General features: G+C 39.0%; 2 protein-coding genes across 2 annotated transcripts in view; one reads left to right on the forward strand and one right to left on the reverse strand.

Annotated features, from left to right (window-relative positions):
- Positions 1–4,267: 4,267 nt before the first annotated feature.
- On the forward strand, positions 4,268–6,058 carry LOC140327396 (protein FAM200C-like). Its single transcript, XM_072406785.1, has one exon. It carries the CDS (start codon positions 4,268–4,270, stop codon positions 6,056–6,058), a length of 1,791 nt encoding a protein of 596 aa, XP_072262886.1.
- Positions 6,059–6,563: 505 nt separating this feature from the next.
- NDUFA13 (NADH:ubiquinone oxidoreductase subunit A13) overlaps positions 6,564–12,897 on the reverse strand; it is a 7,745-nt gene continuing 1,411 nt past the window's right edge. Inside the window, exons 2-5 of the mRNA XM_072404597.1 lie at positions 10,090–10,168; positions 9,535–9,606; positions 7,277–7,346; positions 6,564–6,736 (exon numbers count right to left, since the gene is read on the reverse strand). Coding sequence (XP_072260698.1) covers positions 6,617–6,736; positions 7,277–7,346; positions 9,535–9,606; positions 10,090–10,168 — 341 coding nt within the window. The 3' untranslated portion in view covers positions 6,564–6,616. The remainder of the gene's footprint in view (positions 6,737–7,276; positions 7,347–9,534; positions 9,607–10,089; positions 10,169–12,897) is intronic.

Genomic DNA, 12,897 nt, shown 5'->3' on the forward strand with positions numbered 1-12,897 from the left:
TCTGTTCATTTAAAAAAGCTCTCAAAACCCATCTTTTTAAACTTGCCTACATGTCTTCTTTTGTGTCCTAAACCCTCACTACTTCCCACCACTCCACATTTCCCCTCCTATTGTGTGATACTTTCCCAACCTCCTAGATTGTAAACTGTTCAGGGCAGGGTCCTCTCCTCCTGTGTCACTGTCTGTAATATGTTGGCTCTATATAAATTCTGTTTATTAATAAAATAATAATAATAAATGTTCCTGTTTTGCCTAAAACTGAATTTCAGTCCTGCACACTTGCATACTCACCTATCCTGTACTATAATTGTGGTAGCTGATTAAATTCAGCTAATTGAAATTAGATTTCTTTTCTAAGCAGATTTTCTGCAAGTGCAGAAAAATACCTGTTGATCCTGCCAGAATTGCAGTAATCCTTCCCGTGCATTGAAACTGAAACAAGTGTTTTTTGATTTCCCAGTTCTCTTCTGTGAAACCCACTCACTAAACAATCCAGGGTGACAACTCCACAAATATGGATTATTGATTGGACAGTATAAAAGCAGCCTGTTTAGGCTACAAAATCAGAGGCAGATAAAAAGCAGGCTACATCTTGCATAAAAATGTGAGTGTATTATCTGCAAGATAATAGCCACATATATTGTACCTTGGCTGGACAGTATTTGAGAAGTTTAGTAGGCTGCAATAAAACTCTAGACAGGTTTATATGTAAGTAGGTCTCAACATGAGACAAAGACAAGGTTAAGCTTGCAATAAAAAAATTAGTTTATTAGCTAAAAGAGAAGATTCAGAAATTTATAGTGTAGCTGTAGCCGTGTATGTAAGCTGCTATAAAAGGTATTTAAAAAAAAAAAAAAAAAAACACAACTCATAGAAGAGGCAGCCATTATCATGGCTGCTGTTTCAGAGATCATGAGATCATAGAGATCCTGCCACAATCAGGAAGATAACCAAGTAGATATTTACGCAGAACCTCCTCAGTGTGTGGCATTTGTGCTTCCTCTGGGATGGTGGCAGTAGATTAGAAATTTTCCAATTGTATCAGGGATCTAATATTATGGCTGCCAAATAGTGCTTCCTTTCAAAATCTGGGTTCTTGCTCAGGAATTGAAGCATAGATCCCAATAAACACAAAATGCCTGCAAAAGTGGACCCCAAGTCCTCTGTATTGCCAAGGACAACACATGTATTTATTTGGGATGCAACTGGGATTGCTCCCAAAGTACATGTCATTTTCTTTGACCCCTTGCACCTTAACCTCACAAGAATGAAAGCAGAAAACCATCCTGCTGGCTCTGAAACAGACGGAAATACTTCTCTTCCTCATACTGCTGTGCCTCTAGTGCCCAGTCCATGCACCAAGAGAACCAGGAGGAATTGTGTTGCAGTTTCTGCCTTTTTGCTTTTGACTTTTACAGTTGCCTTTTTAAAAGGTGCCAAATGCTGAATGTGTCCTTAATAATGAGCTGTTGACAAGGTGAAGGAAACCCCCTAGCTCCTATGTACACGCGTCAGATGGTTCTGGCCCGATATGAGCTGTTGGGCTTATCTTGGGCGAGAATATGACATGTATACAGAGGTTGTCTGATGTTGTTCATGGATCTGTCCTGGAAACTAGTTAGTGTCCACAATTTTGCCTAGCTGATGTTAGCATGGGGTCAGCCAGGCCCAGTGAGGCTCCTGTTTCTTATGCATACAAACTGTAATACAGAATGGCAGTGTTTAGCTGGGGAATGGTAGTTTTAAGAAGTCAGAAAATAAGGCCAGTGAGAAGGAGGGGGTACAGGCAAATGCATTGTGCATCACCGGTCAATCACATCAACCAGACAATCACCAGTTCCAGAGATGTTGTATTTCCTGCATCTTGCCCAGGCACCTAAGAACTGTAAAATCCCTACCCATGCTTGGGCCATTTGAAGGAAGGCAAAACACCAGTGACTGGGTATCAGTCACTGTGGTGACAGGGCCATACTTTTGTAAAATGCCTGCTGACGTTAGGACACCTTAGCATGGGGGTAATTTGGAGACTTTTGTTACTTTCTTCCAACAGCTGAAACACGTCCCTTGCCTACAGCCGGATTATTCTAGCTTTGTGATTAGCACACATTTCAAAGCATTTGCTACTGATTGCTTAAACACTAGTAGTAAATCACTTTAAAACTAATATTCAGCTTTACCTTCTGTCATGCATAGTTGTACAGGCTTCCATACTATACTGAAAAAGCTTACAATTAGTCCCTGGGTTAAAGACATCTGACATACAGACGCCTCCTAGATAAGAACGGGCTGCTGTACAAGACGAAAGCTTTGAGGGGGGAGGGGACCGTTTGCATGATATGCAGAAGAAATCTTTTGCTAAATACAGCTGAGGTCGCGGGTAAGCTCTTTCTGCAGCCGTCTGTAACTCTTTAATGACCATGACAAACTCTGCAGCTGTTTTTTTTTTTGCATATTAAAGCACAGCTTGCTCCAGGAGTTGATGAATGTCTAGGCTCCGTTTTTTTTTTTTTTTTTGCTTTGTTTGTGATTAACTCACAGTGAGGATTTTAAACAGTAACTGACACCACACTGCCTAATATGTTGAGACAAACATCTGCCCTAATTACATTTATTAAAATAATGTACCTGTTCTGACTTACATACAAATTCAACTTAAGAACAAACCTACAGTCCATATCTCTTATATAACCCAGGGGGACTACCTATACTTTGAAATCACTGCACACTGTGAATTCCTCACAATGTACATTAGAAGCTGCAAAAAGTCAGATACAGCCTGTCTCATTTCTTGGCTGCAAGATGTCCGGCATTCACCATACCCAGCCTGAAAGTTCCTGGCTCAGTCCTTGGATTTAATTTTTATATTCATAGGGCTTATTCTGATGCAAATGCAGTCTACCCAGAATGCCTATTCCTTCAAACTAGCTGCCATCTATCCAGATATTTTGATATTAAATGATGCAGAAGCACAGAGAACTATTTAAGTGATTTACAGGAATCCCAAACCACTGCCCTTTTGTTTGATCAGTTAAGTGAACCTTAAACTAATTTTAAATGCTAGCAAGTCAACTGACCATGCTAGCATTATATTTTCTGATATATCATACAAATATCGGTGCCTGCACTTAAAATAGTTTTTTTGCATATTATTTGTAAATGATTAATGTGTGTGGTGCTTTACACATATCGCATACAACACATCTTTTTATTAATGATGTATAGTATGTTTGCAACCACTTGTACCTAAAAATAGATATGCCTATGGCCCCCATAGCTCTGACAACTAACTTTTCTAACCTATATTCTAGCTTTGATTTAATTCTTGATCGTTTAGACATTTCATTCAATGTAAAAGGTAGTATTAGACATGGTATAGTACAATAGATTGTCTAAAGATAATGTTGGCCAAAGTCATGTCATTGCTATTAAAAGAGGGCGCGCCATCTAGTGGTAACGTTTGGGAGTACCATAAACATGGCTCAAATAGCAAAACATATTAAAGAATATTGTTCACATACTTAACTGATCTGATTTAGAAATTTAGATGGGAATCTCTCATTCCTGCAGCAACTATGTCAGTGAAGAAGAACTGGAATCTCTACAGTGTTTATATTTCTCACCTGCATTAGGGAAATTTTAAAAAACTTTTGCGGCTACCTATAAATAGTGTCAAACACGTGTTCTGTGCAAGCTATGTTGGACACACAAAATGAGAGAATGAGACTGATCTTAATTTTTACAAGCAATTTACACTTAAATTATTGTGACAATATAGGCTTTATGGAATTATTTTTTTTTCTCAATACTTTTACTTTATTTTTTATAAGTGCTTTGCACGAACACTGTAGTCACTGGACACTTCAGAAATGACTATTTATGAATGTTTACCAATGGACAAGAAACTGCTATTGTAAAAGATTACACATTAAAAACACCCCAGCATATAACAAGACAGCTGTGTGTCATGACTTGCATATGTCAGAGGACGGGGAAATGGTTAGAGCAGTGGTTCTTAACCTGGGTTCGACCGAACCCCAGGGGTTCGGTGAGTCAGTCTCGCGGGTTCGGCGGAGGTCAAAACACACCAAGCGCTTATGATTCGTGATGATACGCCCCGCTTGTCCATAATTGGCTGGAGGTGATCACGCAACATCGCTTGGCCAATCTGTGCTGCAGGGGATTTGATGCGCACAGTAGTCGAATTGTAACTGTGAAACTGTGATAGTACGTCGTGTGATCTTAATATTTTAATCCATTCATACTAAGTATGTCGAGCAAAATACGAAAGTGGTCGGACGAATATGTACAATATGGATTCACATGTGTAACGGAACGTGATGGGAGTCAGCGTCCCAATTGCATGATTTGCAATGCCAAGTTGAGCAATTCTAGTCTAGCTCCGGCAAAACTAAGGGAACACTTCCTTAAGATGCATGGAGATGGAAAATACAAGAACACAACGCTCGCTGAATTCAAGGTGAAGAGAGCAAGATTCGATGAAAAGGCTACTCTGCCTGTTCTCGGCTTTGTACCCACCAACAAACTGATCCTCACAGCATCGTACGAAGTTGCTTACCTGATCGCAAAGCAGGGCAAACCACACACCATTGGTGAAACACTCATAAAACCAGCTGTGTTGAAGATGGCGAATATCATGCTGGGAAAAGCGGCTGAAGTTCAGTTATCTCAAATTCCTCTTTCAAATGACATCATCAGCAACAGAATAGAGGACATGAGCAAAGACATCTTGGCTCAAGTAGTTGCAGATCTGATTTCAAGTCCGGCAAAATTCAGCCTTCAACTCGACGAGACCACAGACGTTTCCAATCTAAGCCAGCTTGCAGTATTCGTGCGCTATGTGAAAGACAACGTGATAAAGGAAGATTTTTTATTTTGTAAGCCTCTTACAACAACAACTAAGGCAACTGATGTGAAGAAACTTGTGGATGATTTCTTCAAAGACAACAATCTTTCGTGGGATATGGTTTCTGCAGTTTGTTCGGACGGAGCTCCAGCCATGCTCGGAAGAAAATCTGGTTTTGGTGCGCTAGTGAATGCCGATGCACCACACATCATTGTTACACATTGCATTCTGCACAGGCATGCGTTGGCAACAAAAACCTTGCCTCCAAAACTGGCAGAAGTTTTAAAAATTGTTGTGGAATGCGTGAACTATGTGCGAAATAATGCTCTGAAGCACCGCATCTTCAAGGAGCTGTGTAAAGAAATGGGATCTGAATTCGAGGTACTTCTGTACCATTCTAACGTTCGGTGGTTATCCCGGGGACAGGTGCTGAATCGTGTTTTTGTCATGTTTTTGCAAGAGCAGCAACATTGTCATGCAGATTGCTTCAAAAATTCTGAGTTCATTCTTATTTTAGCGTACATGGCTGATATCTTTGCAGCTCTCAATCATCTCAATAAGCAGATGCAGGGTGGTGGAGTCAACATCATCGAAGCGCAAGAAAACCTGAAAGCTTTTCAAAAAAAGCTACCATTATGGAAACGACGAACAGAAAACGATAACTTCGCAAACTTTCCCCTGCTAGACAACTGTGTAAGTAAGATTGAAGATGTATCTGGAATCGGAGACATTTCTGTACCCGCGGAACTGAAGCAAACTATTGCCACGCACTTAGATGAGCTTGCAAAGTCTCTCGACGGATACTTCCCTACAAGAGAGTCATATCCAGCATGGGTGAGACAGCCGTTCACGTTTAGTGTTGAGACAACAGATGTCAATGATGAATACCTCGATGAAATCATTGAAATTCAGCAGAGCCAGGTTCAACAGGAACTCTTCAGAACAACAACGCTCTCAACGTTTTGGTGTCAACAATTGGTAACGTACCCTGTTATTGCTAAGAAAGCTTTGGAAATTTTCATACCGTTTGTTACAACATATCTTTGCGAGCAATCCTTTTCGAAGATGCTGGACATAAAAACGAAGAAAAGGAACAGACTTTGTTGCGAAAATGACATGAGAGTGGCACTTGCCAAGGTAAAGCCGCGCATTCCTGAACTGGTCTCTGGGAGGCAACAGCAGAAGTCACACTGATTTGCAGTAAGTTTCATTATTATGTTATTATTATTCGAAATATAGAACTTTTTTGTTTTCAAAATAGATATATTTTTTTCCCTCACTGTATACCTATGTTTTGAATTTGTAAAAATCATATTTTTTTTTTCCAATAAAGAAGGGTTCGGTGAACACGCATATGAAACTGGTGGGGTTCAGTTGTTCCAACAAGGTTAAGAACCACTGGGTTAGAGTGTGAAATGCAAGTGAAAAGTTAATACTTGCCACTGTTTTAAACGAAGTGGCAACAAGTTTAGATACATTTAAAAGGATGCAAAGTTTCATATTAAATAAATAACAGTTAATCTAATAAAAGGCTGACCTTTGAAAACCTGAATTGGATGCTAGAGCTTTGTGCCTGACAATTTTAGAAGCAGAAAATATAATGGTATATACAGATCGCTAAAATGCAAAAATTATGTCTGGTCATAGAAGTTGTTATGATTTGTGGGCAAATATGCAATAAAAATCTGAAAGACACGTATCAGAAAGGAATATTTATTTTTAATGGTACTACTGTAGAGAAGATGAAGCGCTTCAAACATACCAATTGAAACCATATTTTGCATGCATTAAATCTTTCTTGGGGCGCAGGTTGTACAGCTCATCTAAAGTGGGGACTACCCAGCGGTCTGTATGAAAGGTAGATTCTCCAACCTATTAAAGAATAATCACTTGTTAGAAACAGACATTGGAATAGCAAGAATTTTACACAAACCCTATGTAAGCACAGAATCAAAAACATTGTTGCCATACTGGTTCAAGGCAACTAAAATTTACTGTGCAAAGCTCTTCTATTAAAAAGCACAATTGAAATTGTGTTGTACAAATACAGAACATTACATTGCCTACAGCAACCCTATCATCAAACTAAAAGTCTTAATAAAGGCGGTTTGGGTACAGAAGAAGATTACTTACCTCTCCTGCCCATCCTTTAAACACAACTCCACGGAGGAAAAATAGCCATCTGAATTATGCAACATTTACTGGTCCCCTATGTCACAACTCTGCCTTTAGTGCATTGGGGGGGGTTCCCAGAGCGACATAGTACTTACCTTAGCTTCTTCTAAAGGTATATCAACAATACAACAGGGGCAGGTCTTGTCTCATGCCGAGTGCTACACAGAGCAACAGGTACTACTAAAACCTATCATGTAATTATATATAAAGACCCAAAAATTAAGCCAGTATTCCTACCTTCCAGCCTGGAACGTCCTTCATAATAATGGCTTCTTGCTCTAAATTTTCTCTTAAAATCCTTAGCACCCTTTAAAATAAAAAGCAGTTTTTTATGGTGAGAAAAGTTTGCATAAAAAGGAATAAAAAATATTAGCATTCACCATAAAAAGAAGCATAAGAAATGGTAATTAGAACAAAGAAAGTCCAGAGAGACATGTGCTGCTAAATATTGCATGCATAAAATGTATTTTAAAACTTCAGTCCCAGAGCATTTTTCTTCACTTACCACTTTATCTATAACCACAACTGCCTGCCTGCCTTCACCCGATGAATCCTTTGTGCACCCCATCACTTTTTACATTTATATATACTGGCCAAAGAGGTCATCTCTTTGACCTTGTATATATTGGCATCAGGTAAATTTGAGCTATGCACCACAGAAGGATACAAACCATTTCCAAAGCTTTCAACATGGTTATCTGGTAGGTGTAAAGAGGAAGTATAGACCTTAATGAAAGTGGTAAATATTACTTTAAACAACTTCTAGGTGGCTAGAACAGGGCTTTAAAAAAGCCTTAACATTACCTATTCAAACCCTGTTTAAAGAGAGACTTTCTGCACTCCTATATATATATATATATATATATATATATATATATATATATATATATATGTGTGTCCAACATTCTCAAAGTAAAGCTGAAGTGTGGTCTTAAGTTTTTAATAAAACTACAATATGCTAGATGTAAGCTTTCTGAATGTTTTACCTGCTTGCTGTACTTTATTGCTGTGTGTATAGCTCAAGTATAAAAAAGCATTGAAACTATACAAGAAAACATTTGTACAGCACATACGTTTTGCAGATGTAAAATGGACATTTAAAAGCACAAAAATAAATCATATTCTTCATTGCAAAAAAACTGTAAAAGCAAAAAGGTCTTTGTAATAGGACCAGGGGTGTGTGACATCAATCCTTAAAATCAGACTCATGGTACCACTGACTCTGGTTCTTTTATTTTCTTAAAGGAGTATCTACACTGGTTAAAAAGTATTTCATCACTGCTAAAAGCTCAGCAAATTATAAAGCTTTATGAAGATGGTATTTGCTTTTGGGATCAAGACAAACTACTGGCTAGCGAGCAGACAGTACTCAACTGACCATGTAAACCTGTAACTGTTACCAAGAATCAGGATAACAGTAAACTGAGAGTCTAAAATCTATAACTAAGCTGACGTCATTCTGTGTTTTATATATTTATTACAGAAATTACAAACATTCATTTTACCCTACCATGTAAATGAAAGACAAAACTAGACAAAAAGACAAAACTAGTGTTTATTGTTTTTAGCAGGAAGCTTTAAAGTCTTAAAGGGTACCTAAACCCAGAATTTTAATTTTACACACACGAGTAGAAAACCATTTTATGTTAGGTAAAAATTATATTTCACTCTCCCTTAAAAAAATCCCTTTTTAAATCCGATAAATGGAATTGCTGTTACAGTTCTAGTCACATCACAAAAAAACTTAGGATAAACAAGAGCTGCATCTTCTATGGTCAGTTGTGATGAGTGGTCATACTTTTTCACTTTTCTACATTCTTTAAAAAAAAATGTCAGATTGCATGAAAGCTCAGTTAGACTTCACACTAGTAAACTACTCACTTTATTTTTACATCAGAGAAACACTTTATTATCACTGTTATCTGTGAAATAGGAAATTAACATATTATATTTTATCTTTCCAATTTATATTTTTTTTAGGAGTTGCAGTACATTTTAAGAGTTAATACAATTTACCAGCTCCAACTCCGGGTACCCAAATACTTATGACTTCACAGTCCTAAATGGGGCTCTGGTGAAAGCCACTATTTCCTGTCTTGTGAGTTGCATTTTAGTGTAAGAGAAGTGCCACTATACTATACTGCAGATCATTTCCTAGATCTAATATGAGTCACAAATCAGTAACCATATGCTTTCCTCAGAGCATGATCACAAACTTTGTGACCAAGGTCACTAGCTCAAAGGGTTCAATACATCCTGTAAGGCAGGAAGGTCATTCCAGCTTCTGTCTGAGCTCCAATGAGAACAGCCAGGTGTAGGTAGAACACAGGCATGCTGCAAAAACCTATGCACCACTGTTTGATGCACTCTTAACACATAAAAGGCCTAAATGGCTGCCAACACAACTGCATAAGTTACACTTAAAACTCTGATACTTTCATATAGAGCAAAGCATTTGTACTAAGACCTAGTAAGAGCACAGGTAAAGTAGTTACCTCCTATCGTGTTCTGCCTGCAATAAAGGCATCAATGCAACACGAGTTTCTTGATCTTCAATGCACAGTCGTCTGAATTAAAAGAAAAAAAGCATTTAGGTAAATGTCAGATAATAATCAATACAGATTAAATATTAGTAATGATCACTACATAAAGATAGTGTACTAACTTTTTTACTATTAAAGTAAACTGGCTGTGGAATTGCCACTTTTGAGGTACACAAAAACTCAAAATTTAGAGGAACAGCAAAGTGACACAGCTAAACAAACACAGATCTTTATACAGTTTCATTTATAAAAAATATTTGAAGTAAAACCACCCCCTAGGTAACTTCTCTGATATCCATATTTCAACTTAATTAACATTTTTGTTTTTCTGTTATTTTCTAAATATTGCACTCAATAACTGTTGTTCATTGTACTGTGTTTCCCCCTTGTTATTTGTGTTGTTTTTTATTATTTTGTATTATCATGAATTAAAACTATTCAAAATATAAATATAACAAAAGCATAACTTCAGTTTAAAGATTTAGCAGTTGATAGAATTTCAGATACCTCCTTTCTCTATTCCACCAAGCAATGTTCCAAAAGCCAAAGACCAATGTACCTATACCAATAGCAAACATAGAATAACCTGCAAAAAAATAAATAAAAAAAACAATTATAATAACATAAGCTCTTATGGACAAAACATTACACTTCACAGTAGACACCAGAGCCCCTGGAGTGAGGATATGGAGGACAGTACTTCCCAAGGACCCTAGACAAGGAAGTGTGCTTTCCTTGCTAAGGCTACATGCTTGCATATTATAAAAAGGCCTAGGTGAAGTGTCCATATTGTGTATTAAATGAGAGGAAAACAAACCAGCTACTGTATACAATACTTCAGAGAAAGTTATGCTTGGTACAGGTGACAGAACACTTTCCTTTTCCATTTCAATCTAAGAGATGGCAAGACAGCCAATTTAAGAATACTTGTGCTGTCTTATAAACAATCTTCGATGATAGGCCTGTTTGTACATGGGGCTGCCCAGTTAGCAACAAAGTCTATAACAAATTTGAATGCAAAGGGAGGAAAGCCAATCTTGATTCTCCCCCCTCCCCCCTTGTAATCCTAAAGCTGCGTACACACGGCAAATTTTTCTCGCCCGATAATCGGTATCGGCCAATTATCGGGCGAAAATCTGCCGTGTGTACAGTCGGTCGTCGTCCGACGACCGTCCTGGCGGATCCATGGACGATGGACGACGACCGATCCTAATGAAAGGGAAGGGGAGAGCGCGCAGCAGGGTGCCGCTCCGTCGCTCTCCCCCTCCCCTCTCCATAGAGCATGAACGGTGCTGTATGTACAGCATCGTTCATGCATCGTGCAGTCTTTTCTCGTTGGAAAGGATCGTGAAAGATCCTTTCCAACGAGAAAAATTGCAGGTGTGTACGCAGCTTAAAACAGCAAAACTCAAACTGGGGAAGAAGTAACAGTACCAGGAACCAATTGTTGACATAGTGAAAAAGACTCTACTGTTTAACAATTTAAAACTAGGTGAACAGAAATACAAGTCAGTTACTGTATATGTATTTTATATGCACATTTGTCAGTTTGCCTGGAGTTCATCTCTAAAAGGTACAGAAATATTTAGCCTGCCATTGCACATTTATTTGTGAAAATACCAATTAGTTGCTGTAGGTATTACATTTCCTTCTGAACCATTGACCAAGAACTCCTGGTTTGCATACTGGTTCCAGGTCATGGACTGAATGATACCATAGGATCAGAATGTCAGCCAAATCACTTGGATGTAAGCAGAAATTTGATGATCCATAATCATTCAGCACAGGTTACCATTAGGGCCCCTGTACATTTCTGTGGTTTGGTAATGTGCATTGTGTTAAAGCAGCCCACTGATAATTAGGCTGACGGTGCACCCCAAATAAAATAAAATCTCCCCCCAACACAAACACTGTAATGCAAGTGTGTCGCCTTGGTGCCTTTAATCTGAAGAGAACCAAACTACATACCATGCTTAAGGGCTCACTCCCACCATTGCCTTGTGTTAACAAACCAAAAAAGATGAACTTTACACAACACACATTAGTTAGTAAAGTGCATTGGGGTGCACACACACATAACGTGCATTGCCTTACGCTGTGTTTAAAACGGAATAGGAAAAAAAAAAAAAAAAAAACACTGTCCCGGAATCCTTGACATGTCCGTCTTCTTTCTTTCTCTGGCTACATCACCCGATCTCTCACTGCTCAGGTGAAGATCGGGCAACCTAGCATGCTGTAAAGTAAGGACTGTGCATGCGTGAGATCGGCATTGTTTCCCTCACTGTAGGAAAAAGCCCCTGCTGCCCATGCCTGACATTGGGCATGCGCAGAAGGAGCAGCCAAGAGCCTCCTAGGATGCATGACGTGGGTATCCCAGGAGGCTCTGCCCTTCCATTCTGTCTTTAAGGAGCTTCACCATTTTTTATTTTTGTTTTTTTTTTTGTTTTTTTTAATTTAAAAACTTTGATGATAGGTCCACTTTAAAGTGTGCATTACTGCAAGGTCCATTTAAGTCTGATTCTTACTTTTGTGTTTTTGCTATATGCATTTTCCCCAAAGTAGGCTGGTGGACACATATTGCAGTAATGCACATACATTGTGTAAAGCCAACTCATTCGTTATACATAGCCTGCCAACACACAATGCATCAGAACATGATCCTGACCTTAAAAAATAAATAATATGGAAAAAGGTTGCTTTCCCCTTTAGATAGGAGGAATACAACTTTTTCTGTTATTTGACAACTATTTTTTCTTGGCCTGATGTGCTAAAGACTGAAACCCACAGCCTTTCGGAATACTTACTCCACATATCCCTGAAAGCTGCAAGGCTGCTCCTTCTGCGTATATCCGAGATTGAGCACTGCATGATCAGGAGCCTTCCAGAAATGTACCGTATTTTTCGGCGTATAAGACGCACTTTTTCTTCCCCAAAACTAGGGGGGGAAAGTGGGTGCGTCTTATACAGCGAACACAGTTTTTAAAAATAATTAAAATATCATACTCACCCGATACCGCGATGCTGCGTGCTTCTTCTCTCCTCTCCTCCTGGCTGCAGCACGTGTCTCCAACTCCTCCGAGCGAGGAGAAGCCGGCACACGTGCCCCCGCGATCCTCCTCCGAGCGAGGAGAAGCCGGCACACGTGCCCCTGCGATCCCGGAAGCACGCTGATTCCTGCCCTAACGGAGTTCCCCCGGCTGAGAACGTACGGTACCTGTAAGTACGCACAGTAAGTGGCACAGGGTGATCAGAAGGGGATGAATTGGCACAGGGTGATCAGAAGGGGATGAATTGGCACAGGGTGATCAGAAGGGG

Source organism: Pyxicephalus adspersus, chromosome 3 (genome assembly GCF_032062135.1).
Source record: "Pyxicephalus adspersus chromosome 3, UCB_Pads_2.0, whole genome shotgun sequence".
Taxonomy (NCBI): domain Eukaryota; kingdom Metazoa; phylum Chordata; class Amphibia; order Anura; family Pyxicephalidae; genus Pyxicephalus; species Pyxicephalus adspersus.